Raw genomic sequence first — 20,887 nt, 5'->3', positions numbered from 1 at the left:
AAGACCTCTCCCAGCCAGCCAGCCAGCTAGAGACAGCCAGCCAGACAGACAATTTTCTGTATATACAGTAAGTCTGTGTGCATGTGTGTCCTTGATGCATCACACAGACACGCACGAAAGGCTGAGTCGTGACTGTGGAGGCTGCACTCCTCCACTTAATATGCGTAGATGGAACCCGCTACCAGGCAGGCAGACGCACGCTGGGGCCCATCGTGAGGAGAAGACTGGAGGCAGACAGGTCTGATAGTAGTGAAGCCATACTGTATTATCTACCAGTGTTCTTGGAGAGGGGAGGAGCAGCTAGACATGTACCATAAGTGTGATAAGTTGATAGCAAATTATGGAAACAGACCAGACAGGTCACATCACATTGGCTGCTGTCTGTGTCTCACTTTCTTCTGAGTCATGGAGGAGATTTCCAGGGAGTTCCCACTAGCAGCCCCCTCCCCCCCACCATGAGGCCTGGGCGGAGGGGGAGAGAGGAGCCAGAGGAGTGGTGCAGTGGCCACTGAAGTGTTGCTCTGTGTGGGGTCAGATGGGTTCTCCCTGCCAGAGGTGACTGAAGGTATAGCGCAGTCAGCAGAGCTGGTACCACCAAGGTCAGAGTCAGAGAGAGAGAGAGCTTCATTCATGCCTCCGCACAGCTTCCACCCCCTCCCACCCCCACTCCCCTTTTTCCCCAGTCATAACCCCTGCAGTACACAGTGTTCCATCAGTGCTCTGACTGAGACCGCAGCAGAGCAGCCATGTGATCCCAGCAGCCCCAGAGCACGCATTATGCACACACACACACACACACACAGACAGGGAGGTCTGCTCTTAACCAGAGATGATGACACAGACACGCCGTCCAGAACCAATCCAAGGAGGCCATGTGGGATGCTTATCTGAATGGTGCAGATGCCATCCACTTCCCTCTGTGCTTCACCATATGCTAGAGAGAATCCATGTAGATCTGTGAGGGAGATATCTAGGAGATCCACACTGCAAAAGTCATCAAATTATATTAATACATGTCTTTAAGTGAGCCCCGGAAGCAGTTGGACTTATTCCAACGAACCCAGTGACCGGATTTCAGGAAGTAGCTGAAAACAATTCACTTTGGGTTGCAATAATACACACATGGAAGAATGCTGCTTTTGATTGAACCGGGAAACCCGTTTACAGATTCGGACTGAATAGAGCCTAGTAGTGTATTGTTCTACCTTCGTCTCCGATCTGCTGCTTCCAGGGTATGAGGACATCATTGGCCCAGAGTTCAATCAGCACTTAGTGAATTCAGTGTGAGAGCATGGATGGATGGAGGGATGTAATGCAGGGAGGAGGACAGAGGAGCTGGTCAATCATCCTCTCTTCAGCGGGCCCCCTCTCAGAGAGACCCATTCAGCTGGTCCGTAAACAGGAAATTATGTCACCGCCAGACGCCCCCCTTTCCCCTTGTATCACAGCTCTGTTTTCACAAACTCACCCAGTAGACACAGCCTGTGTCAGGCCAGGGACAAAATCACTTTACTGCAGCAAGGGAAACACAAGCAGGAAGGCAGGCGGTTAGAATGGAGCGGGACAGAGCACGGAGGGAAAATAGATGAGCGAAGGATGGAGAGAGGAGAGGGAGGGGCAGAGAAAGAGAGGGTGAACAAGGTCATGTTGGCCAGAGTCCAAGCCCAACAAAACGTGCTCTGTTTCCCAGGCAGCTTAGAGCCGAGGCTACTCTCCTCTCGTCTCCCCATCTGCAGGCTGCATGGCTGGAGGAAGGCGTGGCCCCTCCCCTCCTAGGGAGGGAGGGAGGGAAGTTTGAACGGATCCCCCAGGTTCCCACATGGCCTTATATGGGATGGAATGGACAGCTCTGGAGCATGTGCACATCTGGGAGGCTCCGAGAAGTTGACTCTCACACACACACACACACACACACACACACGGTGTGATTATGCTTAATATTACTAGCGTGTTCAGACGGTGTTGTCATACACTGCATTATTTTTCACTCACCTACCCATGTGATTTGCATTGAAACCGATGCAACGACTGCACACTCTCATGACCTATGCACTGCTAGTATTATAAAGCTCTAAGGTTCAGACATTTCCCAGATAACTCAACAGCACTCTCGCTCCCACCCGTGCCTCTGGTTGTCCCCCCCCCCCCAATGCATTTCACTGGAATCCCTTGCAGAGCTTAAAGCCTTGATTCAATCATGTCTGATGAAAAACAAGCTTTGTCCTTAAGCTAATTTCTTTGTTTAGGCTAATTCTGCTTTGAGTGGATCAATACTTCAATACCATCAAATAGCACTTAAACTGCAAGCCTTGACACTGTGTAAGACCACAAAAGGATTGGAATAATGGTTCTGTACTATGGTCTGGAAAATTGCATGCAGACGCCTCCTAAAAAGCTGTATTCCATTTTGATAGACAGACATGAGCTCTGGGAGCTTTAGAGACAGAACACAATGTGACTGTGCTGCAGGCATAAAACCCCAGAACACAATGTGGCTCATCACATCTAGAATAGATGCCATTTAGCAGACGCTTTTATCCAAAGTGACTTACAGTCATGTGTGCATACATTTTACATACAGGTGGTCCCAGGAATCGAACTCACTATCCTTGCGTTGCAAGCGCCATGCTCTACCAACTTAGCTACAGAGGACCAAGACAGCTAGAGATCCTGCTATAATAAGTCTGTAGTCTGTAGCAGAACCCCTGGGGTTCAGAAACCCCACAAATCACATCAGACATTAAGGTCCACTGACCATCCACTTCACCACTTGTATTTTGTCCATAAAAATCTATTTAGGCAGCAGCTCAATGAGAGAGCAGGAGCTAGAGGAGTGTACCTGGAGTCTTCTAAATCAACTCAAGTGTGTCAGACATGGACTAGGGGCTCATAATTCAACCAAATGGGGTGGCAAGAGTGACTGGAGCCAGCCAGTGCCATCGCTGCTCACATGCTTGGACAGACACACACACACAAACTAAGGATTAGAGGTCGACCGATTAATCGGAATGGCCGATTAATTGGGGCCGATTTTTTTACACCTTTATTTAACTAGGCAAGTCAGTTAAGAAAACATTCTTATTTTCAATGACGGCCTAGGAACGGTGGGTTAACTGCCTTGTTCAGGGGAAGAACGACAGATTTTTACCTTGTCAGCTCGGGGATTCAATCTTGCAACCTTACGGTTAACTAGTGAAACGCTTTAACCACCTGCTTTACATTGCACTCCACGAGGAGCCTGCCTGTTACGCGAATGCAGTAAGAAGCCAAGGTAAGTTGCTAGCTAGCATTAATCTTATCTTATAAAAAACAATCAATCAATCATAATCACTAGTTAACTACACATGGTTGATGATATTACTAGTTTATCTAGGGTGTCCTGCATTGCATATAATCGATGCGGTGCGCATTCGCGAAAAAGGACTGTCGTTGCTCCAACGTGTACCTAACCATAAACATCAATGCCTTTCTTAAAATCAATACACAAGTATATATTTTTAAACCTGCATATTTAGTTAATATTGCCTGCTAACATGAATTTCTTTTAACTAGGGAAAATGTGTCACCTCTGTAACAGAGTCAGGGTATATGCAGCAGTTTGGGCAGCCTGGCTCATTGCGAACTGTGTGAATACTATTTCTTCCTAACAAAGACAGCCAACTTCGCCAAACGGGGGATGATTTAACAAAAGCGCATTTGCGAAAAAAGCCCAATCGTTGCACATAAACATCAATGCCTTTCTTAAAATCAAAACACATAAGTATATATTTTTAAACCTGTATATTTAGCTAAAAGAAATCCAGGTTAGCAGGCAATATTAACCAGGTGAAATTGTGTCACTTCTCTTGCGTTCACTGCATGCAGAGTCAGGGTATATGCAGCAGTTTGGGCCGCCTGGCTCGTTGCGAACTAATTTGCCAGAATTTTACGTAATTATGTTGTAACATTGAAGGTTGTGCAAAGTAACAGCAATATTTAGACTTAGGGATGCCACCCGTTAGATAAAATACGGAACGGTTCCGTATTTCACTGAAAGAATAAACGTTTGTTTTCGAGATGATAGTTTCCGGATTCGACCATATTAATGACCTAAGGCTCATATTTCTGTGTGTTTATTATATTATAATTAAGTCTATGATTTGATATTTGATAAAGCAGTCTGACTGAGCGGTGGTAGGCACCAGCAGGCTCGTAAGCATTCATTCACACAGCACTTTCGTGCATTTTGCCAGCAGCGCTTCGCAATGCTTCAAGCATTGCGCTGTTTATGACTTCAAGCCTATCAACTCCCGAGATTAGGCTGGTGTAACCGATGTGAAATGGCTAGCTAGTTAGCGGGATGCGCGCTAATAGCGTTTCAAACGTCACTCGCTCTGAGACTTGGGAGTAGTTGTTCCCCTTGCTCTGCATGGGTGGCTGTTGTCGATGTGTTCCTGGTTCGAGCCCAGGTAGGAGCGAGGAGAGGGACGGAAGCTATACTGTTACACAGGCAATACTAAAGTGTCTATAAGAACATCCAATAGTCAAAGGTATATGAAATACAAATCGTATAGAGAGAAATAGTCCTATAATTCCTATAATAACTACAACCTAAAACTTGTTACCTGGGAATATTGAAGACTCATGTTAAAAGGAACCACCAGCTTTCATATGTTCTCATGTTCTGAGCAAGGAACTTAAACGTTAGCTTTCTTACATGGCACATATTGCACTTTTACTTTCTTCTCCAACACTTTGTTTTTGCATTATTTAAACCAAATTGAACATGTTTCATTATCTATTTGAGGTTAAATTGATTTTATTGACGTATTATATTAAGTTAAAATAAGTGTTCATTCAGTATTGTTGTAATTGTCATTATTACAAATGTTAAAAATTATAATAATAAAAAATAAATAAATAAAAAAAATCTGCCGATAAATCGGAAATCGGCTTCTTTGGTCCTCCAATAATCGGCATCGGTATTGAAAAATCATAATCGGTCGACCTCTACTAAGGATGTAAGACAAACTAAGGCTGTCTCTAATTTAGTACAGCACTGAGAATGTTTAGGTGGTTGGAGAAAAACGTTGAACACGCAATCTGTCAGAGAGAGCACCCACCCAGGGCACAGACTGAGGGGAATAGAAGGCCATCAAACAGACCGAGACAGACAGAGTGCGCAAGGCACCAGGACCAGTGTAGACCAGGGGTGATGTCTTGTCCGTCTTCATCAAAAGATCTCAACAGACTCAGAGAAACCGGCCAGTGACCCACGACCCTGTGATGACATGCTCCTCACATGTCAGAGCTGTTGTGCAACAGGCCAAGTGCATAACATCAATTCAAGCTTTATTTATACAGCACATATCAGACATGGAATGAATACAACACAATGTGCTTTACATAAATATTTAATAATAAGTAAATCTAACGCAAACTTTATTAAATTAACTGAGAAATTACACAAATCTTTCAAAAAAAATCTTAATTCTCTCTCTTCTGGGTTTATGTCAGATTCAGCACAGCACCCCTGGAGGTCTAGGACCAGAAAGGGACACTAGCATTGAGTCAGGGACAAGGGAGGTTGTTTCATGTCTCATAGAAGCAGAAGCCGGCAGCAGACAACAGCTTAAGGCAAATGCAATTCTGTCTCTATTCCACACACAGTAGGGGAGACCAAGTCAAATCGGAGTAAAACAGCCTTGCAACATCAACACTGGGGCAGTCCTTCCCCTTCATTTAGCAACAGCAGCCAAACACGCACGCACACACATGCACGCACGCAACCTCCGCAAGCTAAGCTCAGACAGACACTCAGAAAACCATGTACATACTACAGGCACATGCTGTGTGCTCTCCCTTCCCCTCCTCTCCTCTCATACACCCACACACACTGTTCTCTTCAGACACAATCAGACTGAAGCCATGCCCTGGCGTAAAGCAGCCAGCCAACCATAATAAAGAGACTTATCCCTGGGGAGACACACAGAATAATCACCCATCCATGTGTTTACTCATTTTCTCTCTCACTCTCAAACACACATCTCCATGTTCTCTCTCACTCTCACTCATCCCAGTCGGTTACAAAACAGCCCATAAGAGGAGAGGTACTACTTACCCCTTTTTTGCACCCAGCCTTCTTTGACGATGGTGACATCGCTCATGGTGCCTCCCAGCCTCGATGCCGGCGGTGTCTCTCACCCTCCCTTACTCGCGCTCTCCCGGCAGCTCGCTCAGTTGCTCTCGCTCTCTCTCACACACTCGCATACAAGTGGTGTGTGGCGTCTTCTCTTCCTCTCGTGGTTGTTTCTTCTCTCCCTCCCCTCTCTCTCTCGTTCTCTCGTTCTTTCTCTCCAGACCTTCCCACTCTCCAGTGGTGACTCAGCCTGGAAGGAAGTAACAGGGGAAAAAATAATACATGGATTATTTTCTCTGTCTCTCTCTTTGCCTTTCCCCCTTCATTCTTACACAATCTGACATGACAAACAACAGTCATTGTGAAGCCAAATAACATCCCTCCATCCCACCAAAGCTGCTTTTCCCTTGTTGCATTGTTTTCCCCTCCGCAGTTGGACTCTCCTGTTGATACTTCCTATTCATCCCTGAACCACATTCCTATGCTGTTTATTAAATAGCTATATTGCAATGTTCCTGTCTTTATTGGTCTTTTTATATCCTTATATTCTTTCAAAACAGGATAAAAGAAAGTGACAAACATCTAACCTAAATGTTCCCTCTTGTCTAAATGGTCAATAAGATAAAACAAAGTCAATCAAGCATCAAAAAAGGTATTGATTATGCTATTAGCCCCATAAAGTCGATGTCCGCGCCCCTGCAGAAATATAATTGGTATAATAAAAAAATCCCCATCAAATTCCATCAGTTTAAGCTAGAGATATCAGTTGTTTTTGCCTGGGCTGCATCTCAATCCACCGTGTTTATCAGACCATTATATTAAAAAAAAGTATTGTCAAGGAAAAATCTGTAGCATACGAACGGTTTTGCCTACAAACTATTATGACCCCTCTAATGAAAGATGAGACTCTCACGAACACAATCTGAAGGTAGCCAAGTACCAGTTAAAATGTTTTTATGGAAGTATAAGGGGTTAAATACATGTAATAAATAAAAAATTGTTTTCTGATCTTTCTTATCTCTCAGGTATAGGACAGACCCTTCCGAACAAACTTACTTTTGATCATTTTTTGAACTATCTGTTTATCCATGTAGGAAGCTGTTATTCAATGCGTTTCTATGGGCTAATAAGGCCAAATTCAATATGTTTCCTCCATTATATATATATATATATATATATATATATATATATATATATATATATATATATATATATATATATATATATATATATATGTGTGTGTGTGTGTTTTATACCTTAAGGGGGTCCTACAATTCAAAATCAAATAGCTAAATGATCCTTGGTATGACTATCTTAAAACAATCCCCCCCTCACCCGGCTTAGACTCTCAAGGATTAACAGGGTGAAGAGCAAGCTGACCCCGGATTTTATGAAACAGACAAACAGGAAAGAAAAACAAACAGTGTCTCTTCTCACCTATGCTATCTAATCTAATACCTTGCTGACATTACTCCACTAATGACTAGACTAGTAAGCACACTCAGAGGAAACATTCTTCCTTATTAGAGGTCAAACCCCCCCGCACCTTAACTAGAGGGCTAAATTAAGATCCTGAGTAAAACAGTATGACACTCGGCTACTTCCTCTCTCATCTGATCTGAGCTAAGGCCTGAGGATTCATTCATAAACGGTGGTAGTATTGGAGGTGGTAGTGGGTGGGCAGCTGGCGCCTCTGGTGAGAAGCCAGGAGAACAGGATGGAGGCTGTAGAGGCCTGGGAGCTTGTGTGGGCTGTGGGGGCACATCACTGACCTGAAACTCTAGGATACGATAAGCCATTCCTAAAAATAACACTGTTGTCAATGACCCAATGCTACCTTTCAAAACTTCCATCGAAAAGGCTGTTGAGTGAGCCTCTTCTTCAAGTCTCCGGCTGGAGACTCAAGTCTTGATTTATCTAAGCTATCATCTAATCGAAAAGGAACTTAGATTCGTGAGCCAATGCTAACTAGGGTTAGCAGAATGACTAGAAGTCTAGCATGCTAGAAGTTACCATAGATTTCCAGTCATTGTGCTAACACTAGTTAGGAATTGCGCTAATGCTACTTAGCAACTTCCTTCAAACTGCATGTAGAGACATCAAAATGGTATCCATGAGTTCATCTGACTCTGGAGAAGTAAAGGGCTTCATTGCCAAATTCCTGAAGTATCCCTTTAACTAGGTTATGTGTTTAATGTTCAACAGCAGTAGTTGATTTCCCAAGACCACTAGAGCAGTATTGATTTTGCCAGAGTGGTTACTTACTTACTACTTCTGAAAACAGCATGTTCTCAAAACATTACAGACCCACTAAATTGTTCAATCAAATTTGTTCGACACCGAGGAGTTCAAAGCACCAATTAACCTATCGACCTAATGACCAGCTACAACAGAAGCCTCAGAGGGTCATGTGACAGTCTCTAGTACTGCTACAGTAGTATGCCTTGTCTTCACTGGAGGCGCAATATAACCATTGTTCCAAACAGTATTAGAAGCAGTGGTCACTCTGACGTTCACGAATTCAGAAGTGTCTGACCAGTAGACAATATTAATTCATTGGATTACTGTACTGTAAACGTAGGCTACATGATATACAGGACAGTATGTCATAGCCTTAACCTATACACGCATGCTATTTTATGTGTGTGTCATAACTAGGGTTGCAAAGGGTCGGAAACCTTCCGGTAAATTCCCGGAATTCTTCTGGAAATTTTCCATGGTTAGTTAAGCCCGTGAATTTGGGGAATTTTGCTTAAATTCATTAAAAAAAGTTAGTTTATAACAGTGAACCTTTTTTGTGGGATACACACAAGGCAATTCTAGGTCTTGCGGCATATTTTTGTTAAACTATCCCCAATTCAATGGAATTGCAACCCTCTGCATGCACAGTGCATTCTTCCATCACATGTACAGCTGTTTCTCAAGATCTTGCACACTAATGAGATGCTATTGAGCCCACACTACTACACTGTCTGAGCCAAGGACTACATGCTTTATGGTACATTTTCATTACAATACTGGGTGGGGTGAATATATTTTATATGACATTCATGATTTTTTGAAAATAGTAGCCTACAGCAAAGTGTGTTTAAATCATTTTGAACTTGTTAACAATTTCTGCTAGTTAGTTTTTTCTACCATGTGGGTTTTAGCTTTCTTTAGCCTGCTAACTGAGGAGTGTTAATTCACCTGTATCTTACAAAGGAGTTGTTTAATCTAACTGCTTAACTATTTATCTGTACATGGAATTGTATTTGGGTTTTTTTAATTTTTTTTAAATAATCTCTACAGGAAAATGCCACGGGCACTATCTGATGTGTGGAGACATTTCACTGCAGCTAATGTAGAAGTTAAGGCTGTGTACATTTGCAAATACTGTGCCAAATCATATGTGAAGAATGCAACAAAGATGCAGAATCATCTGGCCAAGTGCATAAAGTTCCCTCAGCGCTCACAACAAGCAAACTCTGACAAAAGTCCCTCTACTTCTATTCGAGGTGAAAATGATGAATCAGACACCTTATCAATAGCAACAGCTCATGGTCCTCCTGGAATCAGAAGTTTTTTGGACACAATGGTAGAACGTAGTCAGAGAAATGCTGATGAATGTCTTGCTCGAGCTGTGTATGCAACTGGTTCACCTCTGATGCTCACAAGCAATGTGTATTGGAAGAGATTTCTGAATGTTCTTCACCCAGCACACACCCTTCCAACCAGACATGCTTCATCTACTCATTTGCTGGATGCAGCGTTCAACAGAGTTCAAGTGAAGGTCAAGCAAATCATAGAGAAAGCAGACTGTATTGTAATCATCTCTGATGGGTGGTCGAATGTTCCTGGGCAAGGAATAATTAACTACATCATCTCCACCCCTCAACCAGTATTCTACAAGAGCACAGACACAAGGGACAACAGACACACCGGTCTCTACATTGCAGATGAGCTGAAGGCAGTCATCAATGACCTTGGACCACAGAAGGTATTTGCACTGGTGATAGACAATGCTGCGAACATGAAGGCTGCTTGGTCTAAAGTGGAGGAGTCCAACTCTCACATCACACCAATTGGCTGTGCTGCTCATGCATTGAATCTGCTCCTCAAGGACATCATAGCATTGAAAACAATGGATACACTCTACAAGAGAGCCTAGTAAATGGTTAGGTATGTGAAGGGTCATCAAGTTATAGCAGCAATCTACCTCACCAAGCAAAGTGAGAAGAATAAGAGCACCACATTGAAGCTGCCCAGCAACACCCATTGGGGTGGTGTTGTCATCATGTTTGACAGTCTCCTGGAGGGGAAGGTGTCTCTCCAAGAAATGGCCATATCACAGTCTGCCGATATGGACAGACCCATCAAGAGGATCCTCCTGGATGATGTATTTTGGGAAAGAGTGGTAAGCCTGAAACCTATAGCAGTAGCCATTGCACGGATTGAGGGAGACAATGCCATCCTGTCTGATGTTCAGACTCTGCTTGCAGATGTAAGATAAGAAATCCGTACTGCCCTGCCCACTTCACTGTTGCTCCAAGCAGAGGAAACTGGCGTTCTGAAATATATCAAAAAGTGTGAAGACTTCTGCCTGAAGCCCTACACGCCGCAGCGTACATGTTGGACCCCAAGTATGCTGGCAAGAGCATCCTGTCTGGTGCAGAGATCAACAAGGTCTATGGTGTCATCACTACCGTTTCTCGCCACCTTGGCCTGGATGAGTGCAAGGTTCTTTGCAGTCTGGCGAAGTGCACTTCCAAGCAAGGGTTTTGGGATGGAGATGCAATATGGCAGTCGTGCCAACATATCTCATCAGCCACCTGGTGGAAGGGACTTTGTGGATCTGAGGCTCTTTCCCCTGTTGCCTCCACCATCCTCAAAATCCCACCAACATCAGCCACCTCAGAGCGCAACTGGTCCTTGTTTGGGAACACACACATCAAAGCACCCAACAGGCTGACCAATACAAGGGTTGAAAAATTGGTGGCCAACCGGGAAAATGTGAGGCTTTTTGAGCCTGACAACGAGCCATCCTCAACAAGGTTGGAAAGTGACAGTGAAGATGAGGCCTCAGAGTCTGATGTTCAAGAGTTGGACATTGAGGAGGTCCAGGGAGAAGACATGGAAGCCTGAGAGGAAGACAACCAAAGCTTTAGTTTCTAGACTATCATTTTACAGATGTTGAAAACGTTTTTGGGAGATGTGATGATCATTCAATATTCCCTTTCTTTTGTTGTTCAGTGAAATCATCCCATGTGAAGAGTCAAATATTTTTTTGTATTTCTATTATGTATACTTATGATAAGGTAAAAGGTTTATGTTTCTGTCTCCATATGATATATGTATCCAATATAAAAAACATCTACATTTAAATGGTATTAATATTAGTTTGCATATATTTCCGTTAATTCCCATATATTCCCTTTAATTCCCACGGAAAGTTTCCACCTCTGAATATTCCCCAAAATGTGCAACAATGTATCAATGTATCATGGTCGCCTGTTACTTCCTGTTTACTTAATTTGCGAAGAAAGGATTTGTCAGACAATTGTTTTGTGAATGTCTATGTTACATCAAGGACCAGAAGAGTACTGTGAAATGTACAAGGAATTCAACCAAATCTGATAGCCAGTCCAGAGAGAATCAAACCTGCAAGCATTTCAATTGTGGTGCCATAGAACCTTGCATTGCCATACCAGACTCACCATAGGCTAGCTTAATAAATCAAAGTTAGTGTATTCCACTGTGGAGCTCTGCCTAGCATCAGTATTCAGATCAGACCTGCTGACACATCTAAGAAAAGCCTTGTCATATCAGGCTGGGGAATAAATGACACACAACTCCACAAAAGTGCCAGTTATCAGCAGTGCTTGACTTAGGTAGGAGCTCACCAGAGCTGAGTACCGGCACCTAAAATGTTCTACTGCTTGAGCTCCTGTTCCTCTTATAGAATATTAGCTCAAAAGTACTGTGGAGCTCCTGCACCTAAATGTAAACAGTACCGGCACCCAAAATGAGTACCGGCATCTATTTCAGTCCAAGTCAAGCAATGGTTTTAAGAGCAAGTCTTCTGACGGCAGTTTGTGGTGAACACTCGGAAGACCCACAGTCAACTATTAAGCTAGCATCGCATCAACATGATCCACCGAGTGTCTACCACAGAGCCGGTGTATGCACAATCCACCCAATACTCTCTCTCCCACACCTGACTGTCTGTCACGGTAGAGTAACTCACCCCTTTACTACATCGCAAAATCACACAGGATTACTGACACATGCTACAGGAAACAGTAGAGCTAAACTGTTTGGCAGAATGCCTCTGCAGATGCATTTGCTATTTGTTTTGGCTCTCGTTTTCTTCAGTGACATTTTTAGATGTACAGTCACACAACAGATCTTTAGGTATCTAGTTAAGTCAATTTGACCAAAGATGCCCATTGAGAGAGCTACCGTGGTGTTGGCAGTGCAAATGATGCTAACTTAATTAATGAAATGTCACCCTGGTTTCCAAGGTTCTGTAGCCTATATAACGAGATACGCATCTATAATGCACAATACTTTGCCAACTAACAATTACAGTCTCTTTAAAACTACTGAAGCCACCAAGTACATTACAATCTAGCCTAACATTTGACCTGGAAGTGTGTGTACGAGACAGTCTACAGCAGCATGAGTAACATACACATTATGTAGTCCTCAAAGTGAACACTGGCTGGAGTGGAGATATGCAGGCCTCGGGTTATCACAAGTACTGGCATGATTTAATATACTGTCCCCTTTCTTGTGTTCTTGGCACTGTATGTTCTAAGACGCAGGCCAGCACTTCCCTGGAACATCCCTTTTTTCCTTGGAAAACCAAACTGGACAAACCAGATAGCAAATGTCTTGTATCCGACTTTGTGTCTTACTAAAGGTGCTTTTGACCCCAATTGTATGAATGAACCCGACTAACTAAGTGGACAATGAGTTGACGAGGTGAGTGAAATGAACCTCCTTATTGAATACAATGTACAGTACATGCAGGGTGTTATAGTCATTAGTGCCCTGCTCACCTCGTCCAGATATTTACGTTATTATCCTGTTGATATGGTCCAGATTCTGGCTGAGTGCTGAAGGGACAGGCAAGGGAGGAGAGGCATCAATGAAGATAGCCCTAAACCTTTAAAATGTCAGTCATTAGTAAAGACACTGTGTACTAGGCTAACAGGATCAGCGCAGTACTAACGTTAGCCGCTTGGCAGTAGCTGTTGGTTGACAGAATCTCTTACAGGTGAAAATCCCACAGGTAACTTTATACTGTACTTGTTACAGATGGTGATAGTGTGAGAAAAAAATGAGAGACTCTGAACTGAAACCTTGTGGTCAGAGTGTTGGAATCCTACTGTAGCACCATACTGTAGCACCATGCAACCAGAGTACTGTATCCTTAGAGTACTTTACAACTGCCAACACCCTCCACCAAAATATATCATGAGAAAATGTTCAGTGATTGGCAGCAAGGCATGCATGCCTCATTTCAAATTCCTAGGTGGTACAACAGAATCTACTATCCTGAGATCAATATCAAATAATACCTCCTTATACTAATCAAAGGGGCCTTAGAGGCTCTTTAATCCATGAAAATGTATAGCTTGCATTTCAAGACAATAGATCATATTTCAATTTCATTGTCTCCGAATTGCTGTGCTGAATACTTGAAGTAATAGCCTATTGCTTAGGGAACGTTTGTTAGCATCGTAATGAGTGAGGTTAGAATTCTAAATGTATTTTGGACTGAGCTGTGAAAGCAGCACACCAGATAACAGCAGTCCTATGGGGAGAAAAACAGATCAAATTGTGTGCCATGTTTTATAAAAGATGAACCCAGCCTGGCATCACCCAAACATAAAAGTGAACTCGGAGATGGAGCCTCCCAGAAAGATCGGTTATTGGCTGGCTGTGTAGCACAATGAAGCCTATAAAATCACTGGGGTGTACACAATGGGTATATAATGGGGCTGGAGGGGGTTTCAGCCACAGCCTTATGGGCTACGGAGCTTCCCAATCATTGCCTTGCACAGAACGCTGCTGGATTTCATATGACTGTCAATGAATGACTATAGTATAAAGGACAGAGCACATAAAATTAAAAAAAAGGTGTCATAGAGGATGTGGTGACTCAGCCTGTCTGATAGCTCAAGTCTGTGTAGTACTAGTCTATAGTAGTAGAGAGGGGCGGAAGAAGGACAGAGAGCTGACTGTCGATATCATGCCTGGCTCTTCATGTGTGGCAGAGGCAGCAGTGTGTGCTGCTGGCCGCCATTCCACTATGTTCCCCTGCACCCTCCCTCCGCCTCAGACAGATTGAGTGACAGACACGGTGGCGAGCTGAGATCCAGTGTGACAAAGCCCCAGCCCTGCTGTTGTAAGCCTGTCACCGCAGAACAGTCTTCAGCTGTGCTAAAACCAACAGCGCTGAATTCAATGTCTTTATGTAGTCAGAGGGAGAACGTTGAGATAGTCATTTCATTTCACGGGGATGGAGAGTAGTGATGCTGTACCTGTACCAAAACTCCAGTATTTTTCCTTCATAGCTTGTTCTCCATCTTCTTTGTAAATAGTGAGCCAACATCTTTTCAGCACTTTTTATTTCCATGACTGATCAAAACTCGTTTTCTCATGGCTCTCGTCTCTCTCCAGCAGACATATAGAGAGCAATATGTCTGGAACGTCGAATCGCAATAAAATCTCAGTATCGAATCACAATATCTATAAAATAGTGATTATATTGTATTGTGAGGTCCCTGCCAATTCGCAGCCCTAGTGGAGAGGGGAGCGGAGGGAGGGTCCAGAAAGAGCCAGCCAAATCAACTCAAATCCAATTGTATTTGTCATATGCGCCGAATACAAGTGTAGACTTTACTGTGAAATGCTCGCTTACAAGCCCTTCCCAACAATGTAGAGTAAAATAAAATTGAAAATAGTAACAAGAGGAATAAAATACGCAAGAATGGCACAATATACAGGGAGTATCAGTACCTGATCAATGTGCAGTGGTATGAGGTACCAGCCTGCCACACACCATAAATCAGTCACGCCATGTCAGGGAACAGCCCTGAATCAAAATGAACGGCACACCACATTAGGGAAATTCACTGAACTCCAGTTGATTGTGATCACTCTCCAATGGGCAATACTGTACTGTCACCCACTAGACTAATCCATACCTAACCTATCTTTATAGGCAACACTCACACTACAGATCCCATCCACTGAAGAAAACAAAGGAATCAGCGAATGAGTGAGAGCAGCTCCCGGGGCAGCCTGCAGGCATGCAGGAGCAAAAGGCCAGTGTGAACTACTAGACACACTTGCCACAAGGGAATCAAACAGACATTATGCACCATGAATGACCATCAATGCTTATCCTGAGGAACAGGACAGTTTGCAGACATGGTGATAGCAGACGGAACATATTTGATTTCCTAGAGATTCTGTAGACATATAGGCCCAGAGTTTCCAGAAGTACAGTATATTATTATTACAGGCTGCAGGGGGCCCCACCTGTACTAGTAAATAAATTACTTGAATTATCATCACAAGGCACCAGGTTTTAAACCAATATCGACTATGTAACCTCTAACACTGGGTTGTACTTAGTTCCCATAGCGATATAAAAGGCCAATTAGTGCCCACTGCCCATCAACACATTTACAAATAAAACACTTTCAAATCAGAACAACTAAGTAAACTATAGAGTGAGAGGCTGACCTGACTCACACTGTGGGGGTGGACCCAGAGGATACAAGCAGAAAAAGAATCTGAAACGCCTCATTCCATTCAAAAATACACCATGAAGCATTTACAATTCCCTCAGCCCTGGAGGCTGGAGCATACAGCAGCAAGAATATAGGCTAGGTACACATAAATTAATTCACAGCTGCTGAAATGTAGGAAATAAAGAATATCTAGAAAGATACAAGCACCCGAGCATTTCTGGACAAAAACCACTCATTTGGCTAATGCCTGGCTTGATTCCATTTTGGGGGAATTTACAACAACGTTGAATTTACTCAAATGTTTTCTTTCTCTAAACTAGATAGTGTGCAAAAACATAATGCTTCATCATGCAAACACTGTGACTAGTGTTGCAAAGTTCAGGGAATTCCGTGGTTTTCCCAAAATCCCGCCTGGGGATTTCCTGCCTATTCCCTCCTGATTCCGGGAATCCTCCAACCGGGATTTCGGGAAAACCAGGGGAATGTATTGAACATTCCCTGAATTTTGCAACCCTAACTATGACAGGCCTTGTTCCCCCAAGAATCACTACAGAAGGATTAAGTAGCCTAAATCTATTTCAGGAGCCAAATGGGCAATTCCACAGTAACAGAGTGATGCTGAGACTCACTTTTTCACTTTAAAATATATGTCAAACAAAAAACAATGATTGCAAAGTTAAACTTTATTCACAAGGACTACAATTTCCACAGAAAAGTTTACAAAAACACATTTAGCCTACCTGAAGAACAGTGCAAATGCAAAGTTGGGTAATAGAATGATGGTTTGTGCCATCACAGTCATTCTGTTACCAAAATTTGCATCTGCACTGTCTCAGCATCACTCTGTTACAGTGGAATTGACCGCAGCCTCCTCCCATTGAGAGCCTATTAAGCAAATAGCCTACTATCCCAGACAGATCATCCACATTCCCATAGCCTACACAGGAGAAAAGTCATGGTGTTATATAGGGCTGGGAATTGCCAGTGACCTCATGATACAATAATATCACAATACTTTGGTGCCGATACAATATGTATTGCGCTTCGATGTTCCAAACATATTGCTCACCATATGTCTGCTGCAGAGGGACAAGAGAGAGCCAGGAGAAAAATGTTTTAATCGGTCATGGAAATAAAAGACCTGAAAACAAATTGGCTCCATATCTAAAAATGAGATGTAGAACAAGCTATGAAGAAGAAATACTGGAGTTTTGGTGCAGGTACAGCTAACTAGTGCACAAATAATATTGTGATATTGTCAAAACTATAGGATATATCGTCCCCAACAATATCCCGATATGTAACTGTATACATTTTTCCCCATCACTAATGTTATACAGAACATGACAGACAGCTGAAATAATAGAAAGATGCAAATTGCTGACCTATGTCAAAAAGCCTTGATTAGAATGATTGTATTCTGTAGACTGTATAGTCTAAACAAACAGTATGCACATGCCCTGGCTGGCATGTTTTTAATTTGTTTATCAACAAATGTAGACAGCATAAGCTCCTTAAGATGCATCAAATAGTTTTTGAAGTGGTTCTGAAACGCATTTAAATGATGCTCCCATTTGTGCCTAATGAACAAGACCCTGGTCAAGGGTACAAGTGATTCCTTAGCGGAGGGATATCATGTTGCTCTACACGACTCCTGCAGCGCACTTAAGAATCCAGATAAAAACTAGGCCTACTGCTCTGTAACCCAAGATGGCTTCTGGAAGCACTTAGTACATTAAGCCTAGCCACACACTTCCTAACTTCCACTTCCTTTAGCATCAAACATCTTAGAACAGACCCAGGACAGCAGCTGTTGTCCAAAGGCATTTACCCTCCTAAGAAAGTCAAGAGAAAAGAAAACGGATATGGAAGTAAAGCCATGTCAAAATGAGTTGTCTTTCAAATACAAATCTATTCCCATCATCATCATCTGCACAGACAAGCCCACAAGACAACAAAAAAAAAAACATTTTATTTGTGCCTTTTGAATTAGACATGGATTAGGATAACACCAAAGGAGCAGTGCCTGAATGAAGAATGAAAATTCATAAGGATCACACAGAGAGTAACAAGAGAGAGCGAGACCAGTGTTTTGGTTTGAAATTAAGGAAATGAAAAGGTGTGATTGAACGCTGGCGGATGCTGATTTCTGATGGATCCCAGGAGTTCCTCTTATCTTGTCAGATACTGAATTACCTCAGTATCACTTGTCAACTTTTATAACCTACTGTGTGATTTACATGGAGGCTGCATTAGAATCCTAGTTGTCATAAAATGACCAAGCCTATCACTGTACCAGTGGTTATGGGCAGTGGCAGGGGTGTATGAGGGCTCTAGGGGATGCCATCTTCACTCCAAATGTTTATGTAAAAAGAGGAGCAGGCAGCAGTGTTAGTCCTCATTATAAAGTGACAGTGTCACATAGTTGAGTGGGTCAAGACATCCTGAATTATCAGTCTGAATTATTATAGAGTGCTGCAGAAATGCAGACATAAACAAACACAAGCTTTAGTAAACATTGTTGGCACACAAAGTATCAAACTGACAGAGGGTTCAAAGGGTTTATGGAAACTTTGTTGCTGCTTTTTGAAAATTAGCATGTTCCAGTTGTTAGGCTGATGCAGCCCACTGTAGACGAAAGTCCATGAGTGAAGTCGGGGGAGGTGCATCTGTGACAGCGGAAAGTCGGACAGTGTTGTGGTTTTCCTACAGCAAGGCTCAGATCAACATGGTAGTGTCAACGTAATTGTCGAAATAAACATGTCTCTAACCCCCATATCACACACACACTGAAATCATATGTCTGTACAATCAATTGGTGAGAGGTCTCAAATGTGATTTATTGGTATATATCCACTGTGTATATATGAATCACAGAAAAGTTTGTTCCCGTTTCGTCGCTGGCTCAAACAAAAACACCATAACAATTGGTTGAAAATAGATCTTCCTACAACGCAGGCGATTGCTGCAGGTTGAAGTTGGTGAGAAGCAACTGCAATGCAGTCAACATGTAGGCGCAAGTCAGACAATTTGTATTGTCTATTTGTATCCCCATAATGCAACACACCTTGAAAGGCGGTGACACCAACTTCACAAAACGTATCTCCTTGAACGCTCCCAATGATAGCCTGCCAGCACAACAGTAGCAACTGCATCATCTCACCTCAAGAGCTGTCAAGCAAACGCATGCCGCCAATAGCTTGCTAGCAGATGAGCTAAAGAATTAAGAATCGACTTTACAGGCATGCATAAATTATTCCAAACTATTCAGATACTTGACTGTATATAATATTTAATGCCTGACGTAAACAATTTATTCTCCGAGATTTATAGGTTTTTTTTGGGGGGGGGGGGGCAGAAAACAATGCTGAGAACACGCAAACACACTAGGCCAGTTCCCTCCACCTCCCCTATACTGTCTCGCACTCTCAGCCTCGTTGCAGCATCAGCATCATCTTCACGTAGCAAGCACTACAAACACTCTCTGGCTAACGTTAGCTGTCAGTGGACATAGCTTCCACCATTCTTGAATACTACAAACTTCACATAAACACAGTATCAGAAGTATATTTTCAACCGTTTTGCAGCATAACTATGGTTGTTGTCATGATTATATTACCTGGCTGGCGCGGGAAGTCGTGGGGAGAGCAATGGGTTCCCCTATCGTGCCTCTACTTTTATAAGCTCGCGCTTTTCTTGTGCGCGTGTGAATAAATGAGAGATAAGCAGCCTTGGCCGGAAACACAACGAGAGGATGAACTGTGTCGCTGCTGGAATGGCTTCAAACAATACAGAGAGGTTGTGGTGGCTGAAAAAAGCGACTGCAACTCCTCTTACCCCAGGAACCGCCCACTGGGAACCGCCGCTGGCAGGTTCTGATGCTGCAGGTTGTTGTTGACGTTCAGAAAACTCGTGACGTCACGCCCAGCCACTTCTCGGACGGCTTTCCTGGCTCTGTCTATCCCTGTCCCCGTCTGCTCTGTACGCCAGGCAGGCTGGGTGGTTGTCTGTTCCTTATTTTGCTCACTCTCCTCCGTGTCTCTCTGCTAAGCCAACCCTCGCGAGAATCAGGTGCTTGATAAGAGCCGCATCCTTCTGTATATTTACAACACAGCCCATATCACACACACATAATGAGTTATTTATTTTCCTTTTACTATGCTGCAGTGTAATCCCCAACATTTCATACAGGATTATGCAATTCCATCATTCCTGAGAGACATGTCATGTGTCGTGTAGCCTAAGGTACATAGGTTAAGTGAAAGAATATGTGAAATCATGAATGATGATCATTGCTTTGCCTGAAATATGCATTGTTAATATGCATTTGATACTCACTTGTTGGACGTAGTTAGAAAGTTGGACACATGGTTTTCACAAAGTGCCACAAAATCTACAACAACGTTTTTGCAATTGCCATAAGTAATATAATAATATAATAGAATGTTACTATAGAGCTATTATATTATATTTATCTCTGCTGTTTCTGTAGTGGAGGTTTCAGTGCCTGCATGTGAGGAGACATCATAGAGGAAGTGAAAACAACATAATATCTGATTCACATTAACAGACAATCAATCTGTTTCACCTTAACATCTGGAAATAGCTCTGTTGAAGTTCCACATTGTGTTGCACCGACAGCTGAAAACTGCTGTGTGGTTGTCTCTTTTGGTCTATTTTGCTATAGTTTACCATTGTAGCTTGTGGGGTATTTCTAAGGTTAGAAGAGTAGTAACTATAGCTTATAGCTGATTCATTAATTCATTCATTTATATCCCAGTTTTTTATTTATTATTATTTTCTTCAAGAAGTACATTGGTTTTGGTTTTCTGTCTTTTTGTTTCATATTTAACATTTACAATAACATATTTTTCATTTGGATGTAATCGCTATTGCTGTTCTGTCTCAGTTTCATCATGATATTATAACCTTAGCTGCCTGCAGTTCATATCTGATTTCTCTCTAATACAATTCTATTCAGATTAGTGCAAACTAGTACACCAGCCACCCATGTGGTGAA

At 42.7% G+C, this 20,887-nt stretch overlaps 1 protein-coding gene across 2 annotated transcripts in view; it reads right to left on the bottom strand.

Moving 5' to 3' along the window:
• The window catches only part of akt3a (AKT serine/threonine kinase 3a), a 150,406-nt gene extending 130,514 nt beyond the window's left edge, over positions 1–19,892 (bottom strand). Inside the window, exons 1-2 of one of the 2 annotated variants that reach the window (XM_014179955.3) lie at positions 19,705–19,892; positions 6,101–6,368 (exon numbers count right to left, since the gene is read on the bottom strand). In XM_014179955.3, coding sequence (XP_014035430.1) covers positions 6,101–6,146 — 46 coding nt within the window. In that variant the 5' untranslated portion in view covers positions 6,147–6,368; positions 19,705–19,892. The other variant, XM_014179954.3, reaches the window with a different exon arrangement.
• Between the last annotated feature and the right edge of the window lie 995 nt (positions 19,893–20,887).

This window comes from Salmo salar, chromosome 28 (genome assembly GCF_965601325.2).
Source record: "Salmo salar chromosome 28, fSalSal1, whole genome shotgun sequence".
Classification (NCBI taxonomy): domain Eukaryota; kingdom Metazoa; phylum Chordata; class Actinopteri; order Salmoniformes; family Salmonidae; genus Salmo; species Salmo salar.
This window is presented reverse-complemented; position numbering and strand designations above follow the sequence as displayed.